Consider the following 17,732-nt stretch of genomic DNA (forward strand, 5'->3'; position numbering starts at 1 on the left):
ATATTCATATTACGATAAGTTATACTTGACAACAATAATTAACAGAGAGAAGAGAGAAAGGGAGGAGAAACCATGAGGTCCAAAGATAGACTCGATCCTTCGATCCTGTGGCTTCTGGATGATAGTCAGATAATGTCCGACGGCTACTTGATTTACACTATTTGACTTTACGCAACATAACGTGTAAGTCCCGCCCTTATAAATAGTAAGCAGTAAAAACATGTGAGATGAATGAACACCTTTACATTTTATGACTCCAAGACTTACTTTATGCTTTTAAAATAAATTAGTACTTCGCTATCGACTATTTTTCGTGTGTTTCAGTTATTTTATTTTGCTTAGTGTTTTATAATGGATGAAGTGGATCAGAATTGTGGTGACGAACTAATAATTGTGAATAGAAGATGTGAATATTGTGTCTCTAAAAAGTTCATTTGTTCAGTTGTGCCTTATTTTAGAAAATTGTTTTCTAGCGATGAATTGGAATCAAAGGAAAACAAAGTGACTCTAGATTTTGATGAGCATGCCTTTGATGCTCTTCTTAATTGGATTCACACAGAATTATTCATCATTCAAATGGATTATGTGATAAGTTTTTATGAAGCAGCTGATTATTTGATGATCAGCAAACTTTTGTTCAAACCTTGTTTTGAGTATTTCCACAATAATTTTACCATAAAATATCTTCCAGTTGTCTTACTTCAGATTAAAAAATCTTCCAAATTGATAACTCCAGGAGCTGTTAATAGCTTCATTTGTCGCCATATCTTGAAAATCGCTGCTACTGATACTTTTCTGGAGTATCCAGTTGAAACAGTTGAACATATTTTTAAATTAGATTTAATGATTTACTCTGAGTATCAAGTTTTTCAATCAATCATGAAATGGGTAAATAAGAATGTTGATTCAAGAAAAGAATTCCTTTCAAGCCTATTGAAATTCGTGCGTTGGTCTTTCATGGATCCTGTTGGATTATCAAAGGTTAAGAAAAATGAATTAATAAAGGCTCTAAGAAGCTTTGATTCAATCCTTTCCTCCAAGAGTGACTGTGGATTCAATCGTACTAAACAAAACTTCTTCGTCTCAATCCAAGAATTGGATGATCATTCAAAGTTGCGGATAAATATATTTGATAAAGATCTATTTTCATTACCGATTGGTGATTTCACTGAAGATAGAACAATGCCAACCCAATTCGTTCATGGAGAAAGCATTTCAGATATTTTATTTAATACTGGAAGAAGATGTATCCGAGTTGATTGGGTCAAAAAGACATTTTATAGGCTTGATAGTGAGCACTATAAACCCTATTACCCGAAAATTCATAAATTGATTGTCAATTTTCAGGATGATCGTAGGTATGTTTATTCTTTAAAACGCTAAATCGCTTTGCTACTTGATGTTCCATTTTAATAACACCAAGACTCTTTTCTTGAGTTTTCAAATCCTTGAGTTTTTTCTTTATACACTGCTCGTCAAAAGTATAAGGCCGTTTGATTTTACTCTTAATTTTCGATTTCTAAGTAATTCTTTCAACTCTTTCTAATTGGTTTAAAGTGCTATTGGCATGATTTTTCAAAAAGTTTTTTCAAAGCGAAACTTCGGAGGAGGATCAGTTATGGTGTGGGGAGCATTCAGTTTTAATGGTGTTCTTCCTATCGTGAAAATTTCCTCGTCAATGAATTCATTGGATTACATAAAAGTATTGGAAGAAAATCTGATTCCAAATGCTGAAACAAATGCATTGGATTTTCCAACAAGATAATGCCAGGATTCATGTTTCAAATGCTACCAAAACTTTTTTTCAAGATAATTCAGTGAAAGTATTGAGTTGGCCAGCATGTAGCCCGGACTTAAACCCTATTGAAAATTTATGGGGACTGATTGCGCGCAAAGTTTATGCAAATCAGCGGCAATTCAATAAAATTGATGAATTATGGGATGCAATTCAAAATGCATGGTTTGGATTCGAACCTGAATATCTACAGAACCTTGTCTCATCTATGAGCAACAGAATCTTCGATGTGATCAAATTAAATGGCGCTCAAACTAAATATTAAATAGGATTTAATAAGTGGCCTTATACTTTTGACGAACCAAAATTTTTTATTTCTCCCCTATTTTTTTCCCCTTCGATTTTTTTCAATTTTTTTTTCTTGGTTAGTCTGCGCAAATTATTATATTTTTGATAAGGTTCAGGTTTTTTTACCTTTTATTTCAAAAATTATAAAGAAAAATCAAGTGGCCTTATATTTTTGACGAGCAGTGTATATTTCTTTGTTTGTCGTTCAAATTTTCAAGATTGCATCAAAGTTTTTCAAGTTTCAACAAGTTTGCGAATAATTTGAGACATTATTTACTGACTACAATTTGAATGGGATTGATGTGATGTATCCACGCAGAATGTTACAAATGTATTGTCGTACTTTACTAACGGTACGATCTAAGGGAACTAGGAAAAGGGTTAACAGTGGGTCACGATTTTATTATTGCATTTAGAGATCACCAAGTTAGTCTCAATCTTAATTTTACTTTGATTTTTCAGTCAATATTCCTGCTATTTGGATGCTAAAGCCACTGCACTTGGAGATGAAATTCCCAGTAACTCATATTTATTGGTTGAATATAATGATGGATTTGTCTACATCGGAGAAACTTGTCGAGAAACTCAATATTTTGGTATTTTCCCAGCGACGGATTCAAGACAATTCAATAAATACAATAATAATTATGATTTTGAATTCCAAGCGACTATTTTGGACAAAATTCTTTATGTCTTCACATCGGATAGGGATTTTTTCCAATTTAATATGGAAACCCGTTCATACAAAAAGATTAAACTATTTGAAGATGGTGAAGATTTGTCGGCTAAACACATAATCTTAACTTCTCTTTATACAGAAGATGATAAGATAATTCTGATCGACAATCCCGGAAAATTCTATGTTTATTGCATTAAACAGAAGAAATGGTTTGAAAAGTATGAATTCTTCAATGTAGATCCCAATTCCAACGATTCTTATAAAGGTGTTGATAAGTTGATTGCCTTCACCTCAACGTTTCTACCGATGAAAAATATAAAACCATTGTTTAGGCGAGACTTTTTATAACTCTTACAGCTTTCTAACAGTTAGCAGTTCATTATGACCAACATTTAATCTGAATTTAATTTCCTTTTCATGTAAATTATAAGACAAATTGCGAACATTCATGCAATATACAAAGTGTACTTACCATGCCTTTTATTTAAAAAAATCCAACTGTCAATACAATCCATATTGTGATTATTCATGAAAATCGATACATGAAATTAGGATAGACTAAATTCGAAACATAATGAAAGATTTCTTCGGTTTCGTTCGCTAAAGAAAATTAATGTGAATTTACATTCTTACGAAATTAGCATGACCAAAATAAATTCTTTGTCTTAAAACTTTAGCTTTACTATTTTCATTAGACTGTGAGTAGAGAGTGGGATTCATTGAAACGCTTCCGTTGGTTATTCTTTAGCCAAATGATCAAAATGATCGGTCCAACTCTGATCCTTAACCACGTGTTTCCCAGTTTTCTGGTGTTTTCATCACCAAAACAGCTGATGTTTTAATTTTGATCATTATGGACTGTTTTTTATTAGAATGAAATCTTTTTTTTGTCTTAAATGCTTATTCAGAAGCAAAAGTTAAAATGAAGTACATTTTGTCAACTTAAATCTTTTATCATGCGCTCTTTTTGTATGGCTATCAATTCATAGGTGATTTTTCATGTTGTGAGCAAACACTCATTTGCTTACTTCCAACTGTTGACAGCTTAATAGCTGTTTTGAGCGCTTAATGTTTTCTTGATACAGCTAGAGAGGAAATTTGCTGATTGAGCTGCTTGATTGCCAACTGTTGTCAACTTAATAGCTGATTCTGAGTGCGTACATGCTTACTGGTACAGCTAGATATGAAAGTTTTTGTGCTTTTAATTTGTCTTTTTAGTGTTGTCATTGCTAGGCCTTCTGTGTGGAAGTCTATCCCTGTTGACGATCCAACTGTTATTTTGTTGAATGAAAAGGGTGTTAAACAAGCACACAAAATTGCAACATTTACTACGAGAAACTTATTGCATCAAAAAAGCTCAAACTCAAGCTTTGGCTCCAGCTAAATATAAAATTGAGTTCTTGATTGGTCCAACCGAGTGCCTTAAAACTGACCCCAACGCTTCTTCATGTCAAATCTCTACTAACGTAAGTTTTCATTTATCTCATTCTCATCAAAAAACGGAAATGTTTTTAACTAATTTGCATTTTATCTTTTTTTTGTGCAGAAAGCTTCTGAAACTTGCATTTTTGTTTTCTTGATTAGACGTGGATCTAATGATATTCATATAACTCGAGATTTTTGTAGCCCGGCATAAAAGCTTGCAGTTGTGTTTCCCTTGCAAAATCCTTCAACTTTGTTATCTCAAATGGACATTCTTACGTGCACCCACAAAAAGGGAAAAAATACTCTTGAATAACGTAACTTTGCTCACTTGCAACGATGCTGATTGTGTTATTATTAAATATCTTTTGGACATCATTTTTTCTGGATTTTTTCATTAAAATACAGTTTCTTTCAATGATTTATCAAGAAGAATTGTTCCACAAGAATTTCTTACAGTTGGAATGAGAAAAAGAAACAGGATGATTAAAAGATGAGCTAGCTTTATGAGATGGGAAAAATTGTGGTTTGGAATCATTAATCATTTTCGACTTTTCTTTGCACGCTCCAATCCTCAATTAACTTTAGAGACCTCGTGATTCAATTGAAACGAAGAATGCTCGTTAATTTACGCTATAGAATCCTTTATTCGAAGAATCCTAACATATTTGAAATTTGATTCAAAATTTGTCCAATTTTTTAGGGACCACTCCTTATTTAAGATAAGGGAAATTGTAAACAAATAGGTACTGATTAACCAAGTAACTAACACTTTACATTTATTCATCAGCGAGCAAGATGTCTTCCTTTATAATTTGACTAATAGATGGCAACGTAAAAATCACATTCAAATCACATGATTATTAAATACATTAATACATATTGTATCATGAAACTACAACATGTATTTTGTTATCTGCAGCGAATGCAAAGTTTAAACAAGAAACTCACAGTAAACTGTTTCTCTATTTTGATAGACAATTATATATAGGTAATTGTCCATTTTTTGCGTTTGTATATTGTTCCCCCTGAATGCTACATTCATTACCATGAGCGAAGAAAATCAAAATTTGGATGAGGAATTGAAAATTGTTGTTAAGAAAAATGTATTTTATGTTTCTAAAAAGTTCATCTGTTCAGTTGTGCCTTACTTTGAGAAGATGTTTTGCTGTGATTTGCTGGAATCAAAGGAAAACAAAGTGGTGCTTGATTTTGATGAAGAAGTCTTCAATATAATTCTTACCTGGGTTCACTCTGGTTTACTCATTGTTCAAATGGAGAATGTGATAAAGTGTTACAATCTAGCTGATTACTTGATGATAGATGAACCTTTGTTTAGACCTTGTAATTCTTATTTTCATGAAAAGTTCACCATTGAACATCTTCCAGTTGTTTTACCTCAAGTTACAAAAGTTTCCAAGTTGATCAATTCAGAGGCTATTGACTACTTTATCTGTCGCCATTTCTTGAAGATTATTAACACAAATGTTTTTTTGGATTATCCAGTTGAGACAGTTGAATATATTCTCAAATTAAATTTGATGATTTACTCTGAATATCAAGTTTTTGAATCTATCATGAAATGGGTGAGTAAAGAATATTCAAGAAAAGAATTACTTCCACAGCTATTGAATTGTGTGCGTTGGTCTTTCCTGGATCATGTTGATGTAACTAAAATAAAGGGTAGACTTGATGGCTTAATCAAAGGCTTGTCAAATCTGGATTCAATTATCTCTTCTGATTGTGAATATGGATTCAATCGTAGCAAGCAAACCTTCTTCGTCTCCATCCAGAAGCTAAATGATGCAAAGTTACGGCTAAACGTATTTGATAATGAATTATCTTGTTTTCCAGTTGGTGATTTCACTCAAGATAATACAATGACACTTGATTTTTTTCATGGAGAAAACATTTCAGATATTTTATTTGATTCTGAGAAAAAAGCCATCCGAATAGATTGGAGTAAAAAGACATTTCGATGGCTTGACTCAAAAGTTAACACTATCAATTACAGTAAATTGCATCACACCATCATCCAGTTTTTCAATCTTAGGTAGGTTCTATGTGTTTTTTTTGGTATTAATTCATTAATGGTTTAGGAAAATTTATATTCTGCCAAAAGTCAATTTTTAAATTAATACCTTTATTCATTCTTTTCTCAATCCTTAGCCGTTTTAGCTGCTATTTGGAAGCAACAGGTAGTAACCCGTCTTCACCAATTAGCATGGAAGAGAATTTGCTACTTGAATCTGTTGACCAATATATTGTGATTGGTAAAATTAAAGACGATAAAAGATGGTATGGTCAATTTCCAGTTATTCATCACAGTTGGTTCACACATTATGATAATCAGCGTACTTTACATGTCACTGTTTTGGACAAGGTTGTTTATATATTGACGAGAGGACTCGAATTTATTCAATTCGATTACGAAGCTAAATGTTTCAATAAAAGTGAACCATTCAAAGACCAAAAGTGGGATTTCAACGATTTAATCTTAACTTCTCACCAATCAAAGGACGACAAAGTTATTTTGATCAATAAATCATCAGGAAAAATGTATGTTTACCTCATAAATCAGAAGAAATGGATCGAAAAATATCGAATCAACATTGTAAACTTTGGCTCCAGCAATTCCAATGTAAATTCAAATGAGCTGATTGCCTTCACCTCAACGTTTTTACAGATGAAAAATATCAAACCTTTGTATAGAAGAATTTTTACTTGACTATAAACTATGTGTGTTATTCATCAGAACTAAAATAAAGAAAGTGAATCGTGTAAATTTTTCAATTTTTATGAATGAATAATAATTATACAAGGTGTTCGGATGAAATATTCCTGTTACATTATTTAGAATTCTCTCATAATAACAATGAGAATAATTTTCATTGTTTGAATCTGATGCTTTATAATATTAAGATATTAATAGATGAAGTCGATCAGAATTGTGATGACGAACTGATAATAGTGAATAGAAGATGTGAATATTGTGTCTCTAAAAAGTTCATTTGTTCAGTTGTGCCTTATTTTTCAAAATTGTTTTCTGGCGATGAATTGGAATCAAGGGAAAACAAAGTGACTCTGGATTTTGATGAACGTGTCTTTGATGCTCTTCTTGCTTGGATTCACACAGATTTATTCATCATTCGTATGGATTATCTGATTAGTTTCTATGAAGCAGCTGATTATTTGATGATCAGCGAGCGTTTATACGAAACTTTTATTTAATGTTAATATGTTAATTTAATTGAAGGATGAAAGATACAGTGAACCTGAATTGAGAGCTTTATTTATTAATATTTTATTAAAGTTACATTGTATACATTTATTAGTTTATAATTAGCTTGGCACCATCCATTCAATTTTTAATTCAAATTTCAATGTTATCAAAGTTAAGACTTCGAGATTACATTGAGATTAAAATTTACAAAGAAAAAATGAAAACTTTCTGATTGCCTCGACAAAATCAAAATGCGAATCCTGCTTTCTCCTTTTTAAATTTGGCGGTAGAAAATTATGAACCAGAAAGTACCTAACAACACTGTGGTTACCATAGTTTCTTAGCTTCATTAGTTACGAGCCTCAAGAGACGAGGTTTAAAAAATGCGTTCTTTCAAACATCGACACATTTGTAGCTTGGTCGATGGTATTTTAGTGTTTGCTGTGTTTACTGAAAGGTACTCTTAGTGATTTCTGTTTTGATAAGAGCTCGCGGATATGTTAACCTAAGTCTGGTTTCTTACAAGAAAATGCAAACAAACTATTTACCATGAGAAGGATTACAGTTGTACCTATAAAAATTGTTTGTTTTTTAAGTTTTGATAATTTTTTTGTGTAATCTCTCTTAACCAATTTTGGACGAAATGGATCAAAGTACGGATGAGGAATTAAAAATTGTTGTTAGGAAAAATGTTTATTATGTTTCTAAAAAGTTCATCTGTTCAGCTGTGCCATATTTTGAAAAAATATTTTGTGGTGATTTGTTGGAACCAAAGGAAAACAAAGTGGAACTAGATTTTGATGAACATAACTTTGATTCTGTCCTCAACTGGATTCATTGTGGGTCTTTTTTAATTCAACTGGAGGACGTTATCGATATCTTCGAAGTAGCTGATCATTTGATGATAAGTGACCGTTTGTTTAAACCATGTCTTAATTATTTCCAGAACAATTTTAAGATTGAACATATTCCAGTTATTTTAAGCAAAGTTACAAAAACTACTAAGTTGATCAATTTAGAAGTTATTGACAACTTTATTTGTCGCCATTTCTTGCTGATCGCCAATACAAATATCTTCTTGCAATATCCAGTTGAAACGGTTGAACATATTCTCAAATTAGATTTAATGATTTACTCTGAATACCAAGTTTTTGAAGCAATCATAAGATGGGTGAATAAAAGGACTGGTTCTAGAAAACGATTACTTCCAAAGCTATTAAATTGTGTACGCTGGTCTTTCATGGATCCTGTTGATGTAACCAAAATAAAGAGTAATAAGTTAATCAAAGGCTTGCCAAATCTTGATTCAATTACCTCTCCTGATTGTGAATATGGATTCAATCGTAGTAAACAAAACTTCTTCATTTCTATTGACCGAATTGATGATTCAAATTTAACAATAAATGTGTTTGATACTGAATTATTTCGTTTGCCGATCGGTGATTTTACTCGAGATGACTCAATATCACTTGGATTTATTCCTGGAGAACACATTTCAGATATTGTATTTGATTCTGGACGAAAAGGTATCCGAATAGATTGGAGTAAAAAGACATTTCGATGGCTTGGCATGGAAGGCAATAATGGAAACCGTTATAGGCAATTGAACAATATTATTCTTAAGTTTTTGACGCAATCAGGGTATGTTTAAAGTCCCAGATCATAGATGGTCTTTCAAAATTTACCCATTGACAAAAACTTTCAGCAAAAATTTTAAAGCCTTTGAGAAATGTTAGAAAGACATGAAAGCCTGGTTCGGCTTTACATGTTCATTCACGATTTTTGTAGTTCATTTTTTCGATCATTATCAAACTTCTTCATAAATGCTAACATTTTGCTATCGATGTGATGGTAAATGTTTTTATGATACGAGTCATATCAAACACCACTGCTCATAGTTGTATAATCTTCTCAATTAATTTATGTCTAGATTCCGAAAATACATTCATTCAAATGTATTCTTTTTCTTTAAAATTGCAACTTCTGCAAAATTTAAAGTAAATATTAGTGTATTTATTTATTTTTTAGCCTTTTTTGTCTGGATATCAGAAAAATACTCAAATATTCTCCGTCTAATCTATTTCTCTTTTTTTGTCTTCTAGCTCCTTGTACTGCTATTTGGAAGAAAAAGATACGAAACTGAATTTCTATGGTAATCGCAATGTGTATCTTGAATCTGTTGACAAATACATTGCGATTGGTAAAACTAAAGACGATAAAAAGTGGTTTGGCCTTTTCCCAGTTGGCCCTCCACATTGGTGCTATACTTATGGAGAACCTGATCAATCTTTCCATGCCACTATTTTGGATAAAGTTGTTTATATATTGACGGAGGAACTCGAATTTATTCAATTCAACCACGAAACTCGAAGCTTCAATAAGAGTTATCCTTTCAAAGGGCAAAAATGGAGTTTCAATGATTTAATCTTAACTTCTCAACAATCAAAGGACGACAAAGTTATTTTGGTCAATAAATCATCAGGAAAAATTCATGTTTACCTCATTAATCAGGAGAAATGGATTGAAAAGTATCGAATCATGAATGTAAATTTTTATTCTGACAGTTCTAATGCTCCTGCCAATCAGCTAATTGCCTTCGCCTCAACATTTTTACAGACAAAATATATCAAACCATTGTATAAAAGAAAGTTTTGTGACCTTTGAAATACATGTGCATTATTCACCAAACTTTAAGTGTTGTTGCAGAAATTGCAATGAATTTTTATTTTTCGAGTTATTCGAGTTTATTCCCAATTTTTATGCATATGATTATGATTATTATAATAATTTAAAATAAAACTCAAATTCCTTCAAACACAACAAACTACAAACAACTTCAAATCTCAATAGCAGAGAGATCAAATGAATAGAAAGCACAACTTGAACTTAGAATTGATGAATGTTAAGATGATAATTCTTTGCACTCGAAACATGTTTCAAGATTTAATCGGTTAAGTTCCTTAAGAAACTTACCCAGCATCTGAATAACATAGTTTATACTAATATTGATGGCATACGACGGCTACTTGATTTACACTATTTGACTTTACGCAACATAACGTGTAAGTCCCGCCCTTACCAATAGTAAGCAGTAAAAACATGTGAGCTAAATGAACACCTTTACATTTTATGACTCCAAGACTTACTTTATGCTTTTAAAATAATTTTTTTAGTACTTCGCTATCGATTTTTTTAGCGTTTTTAGTTATTTTATTTTGCTCACTGTTTTAAAATGGATGAAGTGAATCAGAATTGTGATGAAGAACTGATAATTGTGAATAGAAAATGTGAATATTATGTCTCTAAAAAGTTCATTTGTTCAGTTGTGCCTTATTTTAAAAAATTGTTTAGTAGTGATAAGTTGATATCGAAGGAAAACAAAGTGACTCTGGATTTTGATGAGCGTGCCTTCGATGCTCTTCTTAACTGGATCCATACAGAAATATTCATCATTCAAATGGATTATGTGATAAGTTTTTATGAAGCAGCTGATTATTTGATGATAAGTCAACGTTTGTTTAAACCATGTCTAAAATATTTCCACAATAATTTTACCATTGAACATATTCCAGTTATTTTAAGCAAAGTTACAAAAACTACCAAGTTGATCAATTTAGAAGTTATTGACTACTTCATCTGCCGCCATTTCTTAAAGATTGTCAACACTGATGTTTTCTTGGATTATCCAGTTGCAACAATCGAACATATTCTCAAATTAGATTTAATGGTTTATTCTGAGTACCAAGTTTTTGAATCAATCATGAAATGGGTAAATAAGAATGTTGATTCAAGAAAAGAATTTCTTTCAAGGATATTGCAATTCGTGCGTTGGTCTTTCATGGATCCTGTTGAGTTATCAAATGTTAAGACCAATGAATTCATAGCGAATCTGAGAAGCTTTGATTCAATTATTTCTTCTAATGTTGGCTGTGGATTCAATCGTAGTAAACAAAACTACTTCGTCTCAATCCAGGAATTAGATTGCTATTCAAAGGTACGGATAAATATATTCGATAAAGATTTATTTTGTTTACCGATTGGTGATTTTACGGAAGATGATAAAATGTCGACCCAATTCGTACATGGAGAAAATATTTCAGATATTTTATTTGACTCTGGAAGAGGATGTGTCCGAATTGACTGGAACAAAAAGACATTTAAACGGCTTGATGACAAGGATTATAAACCCTATTACCCGGAAATTCATAAATTGATTGTCAATTTTCAGGATGATCGTTGGTATGTTAATTTTTATAAAACGCTAAATCGTTTTGCTACTTGATATTCATTTTTTTTCTTAAATTTTCAAATCCTCGAGTTTCTATTTGTTGATTACACAGTTTTCAAAGCTTTTTTGTTTGCCGTTCAAAGTTTTACGATCGCACCAAATCTCTACAAGTTTCAACTAGTTTGCGAATAATTTGAAGGGATTTGATGTGCTACATTCACAGAGAATATTACAAATGTATTGTCGGTTAAAAGTGTTACGGGCGACGAGGATATATGAAACTCACAGAAGGATTTCATTCCAATGATGCTGAAACGCATGATATGTATCTATCCGTCACAATGTGTCAACTGATCAATGCAAAAGTTTCAAATTTAATTTCAGACGCATCATTTCTCATTGGATTGAATTTTCGGGTTCAGTCCTAATCTGGTTTTTCGATAATTCTAATTCAGTAAATTACATCAAATGAACTGCATTTTTGATGACGATTTTCTTATTTTATCAAGAGATCTCCAAGTTAGACTCATCTTTAATTTTACTTTGATTTTTCAGTCAATATTCCTGCTATTTGGACGCTAAAGCTACTGCACTTGGTGATGAAATTCCCCGTCATACATACCTATTGGTTGAATATAATGGTGCTTTCGTTTGCATAGGAGAAAAAGATTCTTGGCAAACTGGATATTTAGGTATTTTCCCAGCGACGGATTCAAGAAAATTCAATGAATACGATGATCATTATGATTATGAATTCCATGCGACTATTTTGGACAAAATTCTTTATGTCTTCACATCGGAAAGAGAGTTTTTCCAATTTAATATGGAAACCCGTTCATACAAAGAGATTGAACTATTTAAAGGTGCCGATGATTTGTGCATTAAAGACTTAAACTTAACTTCTCTTCATACAGAAGATGATAAGATAATTCTGGTCGATAGATGCACCGGAAAATTTTATGTTTATTGCATTAAACAGAAGAAATGGTTTGAAAAGTATGAATTCTTCAATGTAAATTCCAACGGCTCTCATGAAGATACTCAAGAGTTAATGGCTTTCACCTCAACGTTTTTGCCGATTAAAAATATAAAACCATTGTTCAGGCGAGACTTTTTATAACTCTTTCAGCTTTTTAACAGTTAGCAGTTCAATATGATTAATCTGAATTATATTTCCTTTTTATTACGATTCAAAATTCATGCAATATATAATACAAAGTGTACTTTACCATTCCTTTTATTAATATTTAAAAAATCCAATCTTTTGTACCAAATAATTTACTTAACGTATTCTTAATTATAAAGTGTAAGTCAATAACACGCAGTAAAAATCAAATGATTATGATTATGAATAAGGATCGATACATGTAATCAGGATAAACTACATTCGAAACATAATGAAAGATTTATTCGATTTTGTTCGCTAAAAGAAAAATACTAAAAATAATGTGAATTTACATTCTTACGAAATTAGCATGACCAGAATAAATTCTTTGTCTTAAACTGGCTTTTCTTATTCTACTGTGAGTAGAGAGTGGCATTCGTTGAAACTTTCCCGTTATTTAGTCATAAGATCAAAATGACCGGTCAAATTTGATCTTCAACAACTTGTGATGAATGTTTTATTCAAGAAAGTGTTAATTGTTTCAATGATCTTGTTATCTAATCATCAAAATCATTTTGACAAAAATGTATCAACTGATCAGTGGAAAAGTCTCAAATACACTTAAAGCATAACATATCATAAATCTGATCGCGGTGAGTTTTTGCCAGTTCTTGGCGAGCAAGGGAATGATGAGAGTCGCATTAAAGTAAAGTTTCTCCTTGTGCTTTAAGAAAAGAGTCGACAGAGATTGTAAAAGTAAAGAAGAGAAGCAAAAAAGGATCAAAATGGAAAGTAAGGAAAGATGAAGAAGAGTGTCCATAAGCCTTTTAGGCAATGTAAATATGCAAAATTGTAGTTGACCCGATGTTGTGATATTTTGAAATGAAATACTGGACCAGATAATTGCCATTTCTTCTTTTTCTTTTTCTTTTTTCATCATATCATAATTTTTCACCTTCATTACCCTCATCACTGTCAGCCTCTCCAGCCATTCAAATAATGTTTAGTTGGTTTTGATTTGCATTTTAATCATCAAAATTTGGAATCATCGGCAATATATGATAAATTATTTATTTCATTTGATCGTAGATGCTGAATTGGTGGACAATGGAAGAGTCAGATCGTCATTCGAGAATGTACGACCTTCTTAACCTGGAAATCTTTCAATTTGTGATCTTATTTGGCCAACAACCAACAATACTTTTTGCTTGCTTGTAAGTTTCCTTGTTTTCATTGCTTTTGCCTGTTTCCATCACCATTGGCAACCATAGTAGTCATCATCCATTTTTTGTCAACTCTTTTCGATTGACTCTTAATAGCCAGATTTTCCAGCTTATAATTTAAATGAATGTTTAATAATGATTCGTGATCAAGAGGAAAGTGAGAAATATCTTAAAATCGCCCAAAAGTATTTATTAAATGATGACCAGCGGAATGCTCTTAAATATCTTTACAAATCACAACAAGCTTTCCCATCATCTTACGTTAAAGGTTAGTATTTTTATTCCAATTCTGATTTTGTCGTCTTAATTTTCAGATTGTTTTTATTAAATCGTCTCTAAACATTCACTCAAGAATCGATCTAACCATTAGGCTATGAATTTTAGTTTTCTCTGAATTATAATTTATGATAATAAATAGAATCTAGCTTGATATTGATTCGAGATTCGAGGTTGACTTATTTTATTTCTCTCTTATACTTGCTCGAGTTTGACTATCACATGAAACCAGGCTTTTGTAGCAGTTTGATTCGTGTGTCTTTCTCAATGTAATCCATTTGTGTCTTGTTTCTGGTCTTATCTTCAAAAGTTCAATATTATTTTTTGCCCTTTTATGCCTTGTCCATAGACGACTCACAAGTGCGGTTATTTCATCGCCCATTTTCATTTAAATGCAAATTGAATCTACATTGATCATATTTTTACGTTTTTTTTCTTTTTGCTTAGGAATGATCGATAAAGTTGAACAATTAATTTTGATTTCCGAGGAAAATGGACGATTTGAATCGAGACGTGAAAGGGAAAAATGGAAATCAGATGAAAAATATTCGCATCAAAGTGAACCTAATTTTCAAGAAATAAGAAGTAACCAAAAGGAATGTAGTGATGATGATGATTCGACAAGAGAATTCAGTCAAGCTCAACTCGAAGCTGTTGAAAAAATAACCAGATGTAAGGATTATTATAAAATGTTGGGAATAACAAAGGAGACGAGTGATCAAGAATTAAAGAAACAGTATCGTAAACTAGCATTACAATTTCATCCCGATAAAAATAAAGCTCCAGGAGCATCAGACGCATTTAAAGCCATAAGTAACGCATTCGATGTGCTTGGTGATCCAGAGAAACGAAGATGTTATGATCTACAATGTTCAAGTGAATTTCGAAGACCATCCAAAACAGATTTGTATGAGCCTTATGGATATCCAAGACGCTTTGCTGGGCAACAAATGGGCCCAGAAGAGCTATTTAATGTATTTTTTGGCAACTCTCATGTTTATACAGCCAACAATCGCTGGTCAAACCGTCAAACCTCCCAATCATCTAGTGGAATCAGCGTTTTCCTTCAATTATTACCTGTGATCGTGTTCATAATTATGTCCATCATGAGTTCCTTTCTTATCCGTGATCCAATATTCAGTCTAGCGCGTAGCAAGTAAATATTATTTCAATACTTTAATGAAAATGTTAAAGCAGTTGATAAAACTAATCAATATTTTTTACATTCCAGTAAATATCCACTTTTGCGAAAAACTTCGGACCTGAAGATTCCATATTTCGTTAAAGAGAACTTTGAAAGAGACTATAAACAAATAATAACCAACATTGAGCAAGAAGTTAATCATGACTTTACTAAAAATTTGAGAACACGTTGCTTCAAGGAGAGGAATCATAGTAAGTTCAATCTATTCCCAATTCTTGCACATTAATTTACTCAAGTAATATTTTTTCGTTCTCTGTTTTATAGAAGAAAACTTGATTTGGAAAGCTAAAAACATTGGAGACTCAATATTTGAAGATCAAGTTCGGAAGATGAAAACTCCATCCTGCACAGAATTACAAGAATTACAAGACCGTATTGATAGTAATAGTTGATATAACGTCTTCTCTATCGTTGTTGATTCCTTTCATTGAATGGTATCAGGAATTTATATAAAGTTATAAATATGTATCATTTAAGATAATTTATTATTATAGAAATCTCGGTGAGTTCGTGAGAGTTTAAAATTTTTAGTTTTGTTTGCAAAAATTTGCAAAAATTTGCGAAAACTGGTCAAGCTATTGAGAAAAATAATTTCATAATCTAAACATTTCAGCAGTTTTGCGAATTATTTCAACAAAAGTTCTAAGTTGTGACTACCCATTTGAAAACAAAACTAATAACATTTGTGAAATTTTTCAAACTCTGATGAACTCACCGAGAATCGCTGTATTTAACTTTTGATGTATGAGCATTTTTGTCATGTACAGTGAATCAGCATTTTGTTGCGAAAGTTCACAAATATTCCATTTCTTGATGCATAAAAATTGTTAAACAATTTATCATGTATTACTTTAACAGCTCAAATTCAGTAAGCCTCAAAATTCAAGATTGCGATTCTTCGACGTTTCTTTGGATCAAATGGATTGATCAATTACAAGACAGTTGTACAATAATCTGTTTTATTTTCGAATTTAAACAACTTGAACACAATCGCATCCCTCTTTAACCGAAAAAGTTACATTTTTCTGGACCCTTACAACTGTTGTCAACTTCACAGCCTATTATGAGCGCTTTCATGCTTACTCATACAGCTGGAGGTGAAATTTTAGCGCTTTCAATTTGTCTTTTTAGTATTGACATTACTAGGCCTTCTGTGTGGAAGTCTATCCCTGTTGACGATCCAACTGTTATCTTGTTGACTGAAAAGGGTGTTAACAAGCACACAAAATTGCAACATTAACTATGAGAAACTTATTGCATCAAAAAAGCTCAAACTCAAGCTCTGACTCCAGCTGAATATAAAATCAAGTTATTGATTGGTTCAACCGAGTGTCTTAAAACTCAACCCAAGGCTGCTTTAAACCTTTCTGCAAAATAAAAATACAAATTTTTCATTTTTAAATTTGGCGGTAGAAAATTTGAAACCAGTAACTATTAATATCTACAGTAACCACAGTTTCCACCATTACCGAATCCAGAAGAATGTTGTGCAGAAATACGAAATATGTACAGTAGTCTCTCACTTAAGTTCGTTCCCTCATATTTGAAAAAGAAACAGAAATAGAAAGAGACAGAGAAGAAGGTCTCTTCGAATCTCGCCAAGTCCTGGTTCCGGGCGAAATACAGTACAGTGAGTTGTACCAGGGTTTAAGCCCCCTGAACTATCCTGAACTATTAAAGCCCAGCCCTTGCGAGTTCACCCTCAAGTAACTAGGGACACGCGACACACAAGCCATAGGCTGGTAGACAGCCGGTCGACTGCGAATAAAAATAACTTAAGAGAGAGATAACTCTACCAAATAAAATGGTCATGCATATTGCAAAGAAAACAACTGAATTTATTCATAAAATCATGACAAACAACAATTTATACATTCGGAACATATTGGAAGATTTAATTTTATCGATCTATCTATCATCTTGTCGGATGAGGTCTCCAAGGCTCGATTTTAGCTGTCAGCCACAGCTATCGTTGTCGATAATTTCTGTTTTAATACCTGAGTTTCTTTCACAGAATTCAAGAAATTCCATCTAATTTAAAACAAAGATCGAAGAAATCACCAAGGATCCAATAACTATAACTTGTATTATTATTAATATTATAATAAAGATCCATTTTACATGACCATTTGAATCCTGGATGCGAGTAGGTTAGATGTGATCTTTCTCTTGAGAACAATACAGAATCCAAGGAAACTTAAGAATTCAAGAATTGAATCAAGAATGGCAATCCTGTTTACTGATACTAACTACTCGGTACCGGATGAAAACAAATTCAAGAAAGAGAGG

General features: G+C 32.0%; 4 protein-coding genes across 8 annotated transcripts; all 4 read left to right on the forward strand.

Moving 5' to 3' along the window:
• Positions 1 to 148: 148 nt before the first annotated feature.
• Positions 149 to 13,138, forward strand: LOC107361351 (kelch-like protein 6). Of its 3 annotated transcripts, XR_016198890.1 has the most exons (3): positions 149 to 1,358; positions 2,546 to 4,228; positions 4,309 to 4,610. XR_016198890.1 is itself a non-coding variant. In XM_089267872.1 (2 exons), exons 1-2 carry the CDS (start codon positions 352 to 354, stop codon positions 12,753 to 12,755), a joined length of 1,572 nt encoding a protein of 523 aa, XP_089123998.1. In that variant the 5' UTR covers positions 203 to 351; the 3' UTR covers positions 12,756 to 13,138. The 3 variants fall into 3 exon arrangements, 2 of the variants coding, with proteins under 2 accessions (XP_089123998.1, XP_015783655.2); XM_089267872.1 differs by lacking the exons at positions 2,546 to 4,228; positions 4,309 to 4,610 and adding an exon at positions 12,191 to 13,138 and having other exon boundaries at positions 203 to 1,358; XM_015928169.3 differs by lacking the exons at positions 149 to 1,358; positions 2,546 to 4,228; positions 4,309 to 4,610 and adding exons at positions 10,499 to 11,646; positions 12,191 to 13,138.
• Positions 5,066 to 6,969, forward strand: LOC107361352 (uncharacterized). Of its 2 annotated transcripts, XM_025160606.2 has the most exons (3): positions 5,068 to 5,770; positions 6,039 to 6,237; positions 6,354 to 6,969. In XM_025160606.2, the coding sequence occupies exons 1-3, from the start codon at positions 5,767 to 5,769 to the stop codon at positions 6,910 to 6,912; spliced, it is 762 nt and encodes a 253-aa protein (XP_025016374.1). In that variant the 5' UTR covers positions 5,068 to 5,766; the 3' UTR covers positions 6,913 to 6,969. The 2 variants fall into 2 exon arrangements, with proteins under 2 accessions (XP_015783658.2, XP_025016374.1); XM_015928172.3 differs by having other exon boundaries at positions 5,066 to 6,237.
• LOC107361353 (uncharacterized) lies at positions 7,751 to 10,073 on the forward strand. The gene is made up of 2 exons (XM_015928173.3): positions 7,751 to 9,048; positions 9,510 to 10,073. The coding sequence occupies exons 1-2, from the start codon at positions 8,051 to 8,053 to the stop codon at positions 10,069 to 10,071; spliced, it is 1,560 nt and encodes a 519-aa protein (XP_015783659.2). The 5' UTR covers positions 7,751 to 8,050; the 3' UTR covers positions 10,072 to 10,073.
• A 664-nt stretch (positions 13,139 to 13,802) lies between the features above and the next one.
• LOC107361464 (dnaJ homolog subfamily B member 12) lies at positions 13,803 to 16,282 on the forward strand. 2 transcript variants are annotated; one of them, XM_015928300.3, is made up of 5 exons: positions 13,803 to 13,954; positions 14,060 to 14,231; positions 14,687 to 15,395; positions 15,471 to 15,634; positions 15,708 to 16,282. In XM_015928300.3, exons 2-5 carry the CDS (start codon positions 14,099 to 14,101, stop codon positions 15,833 to 15,835), a joined length of 1,134 nt encoding a protein of 377 aa, XP_015783786.1. In that variant the 5' UTR covers positions 13,803 to 13,954; positions 14,060 to 14,098; the 3' UTR covers positions 15,836 to 16,282. The 2 variants fall into 2 exon arrangements, with proteins under 2 accessions (XP_015783786.1, XP_089125113.1); XM_089268987.1 differs by lacking the exon at positions 13,803 to 13,954 and having other exon boundaries at positions 13,974 to 14,231.
• The last annotated feature ends 1,450 nt before the right edge of the window (positions 16,283 to 17,732 follow it).

Source organism: Tetranychus urticae, chromosome 1 (assembly GCF_039701765.1).
Source record: "Tetranychus urticae isolate SD_2017Ah chromosome 1, NJAU_TeUrti_SD_1.0, whole genome shotgun sequence".
Taxonomy (NCBI): Eukaryota; Metazoa; Arthropoda; class Arachnida; order Trombidiformes; family Tetranychidae; genus Tetranychus; species Tetranychus urticae.

What these genes read in the sequence shown, in the direction of transcription:
- LOC107361464 (XM_015928300.3), top strand. Translation starts at nt 14,099, where the DNA reads ATGATTCGTGATCAAGAGGAAAGTGAGAAATATCTTAAAATCGCCCAA. An exon ending in TTCAGTCTAGCGCGTAGCAA is followed by an intron (nt 15,396 to 15,470) that starts GTAAATATTATT and finishes TTTACATTCCAG; the next exon opens with TAAATATCCACTTTTGCGAA. An exon ending in CTTCAAGGAGAGGAATCATA is followed by an intron (nt 15,635 to 15,707) that starts GTAAGTTCAATC and finishes TCTGTTTTATAG; the next exon opens with AAGAAAACTTGATTTGGAAA.
- LOC107361351 (XM_089267872.1), top strand. Translation starts at nt 352, where the DNA reads ATGGATGAAGTGGATCAGAATTGTGGTGACGAACTAATAATTGTGAAT. An exon ending in AATTTTCAGGATGATCGTAG is followed by an intron (nt 1,359 to 12,190) that starts GTATGTTTATTC and finishes TTGATTTTTCAG; the next exon opens with TCAATATTCCTGCTATTTGG.
- LOC107361352 (XM_015928172.3), top strand. Translation starts at nt 5,234, where the DNA reads ATGAGCGAAGAAAATCAAAATTTGGATGAGGAATTGAAAATTGTTGTT. An exon ending in ATCCAGTTTTTCAATCTTAG is followed by an intron (nt 6,238 to 6,353) that starts GTAGGTTCTATG and finishes CTCAATCCTTAG; the next exon opens with CCGTTTTAGCTGCTATTTGG.
- LOC107361353 (XM_015928173.3), top strand. Translation starts at nt 8,051, where the DNA reads ATGGATCAAAGTACGGATGAGGAATTAAAAATTGTTGTTAGGAAAAAT. An exon ending in AAGTTTTTGACGCAATCAGG is followed by an intron (nt 9,049 to 9,509) that starts GTATGTTTAAAG and finishes TTTGTCTTCTAG; the next exon opens with CTCCTTGTACTGCTATTTGG.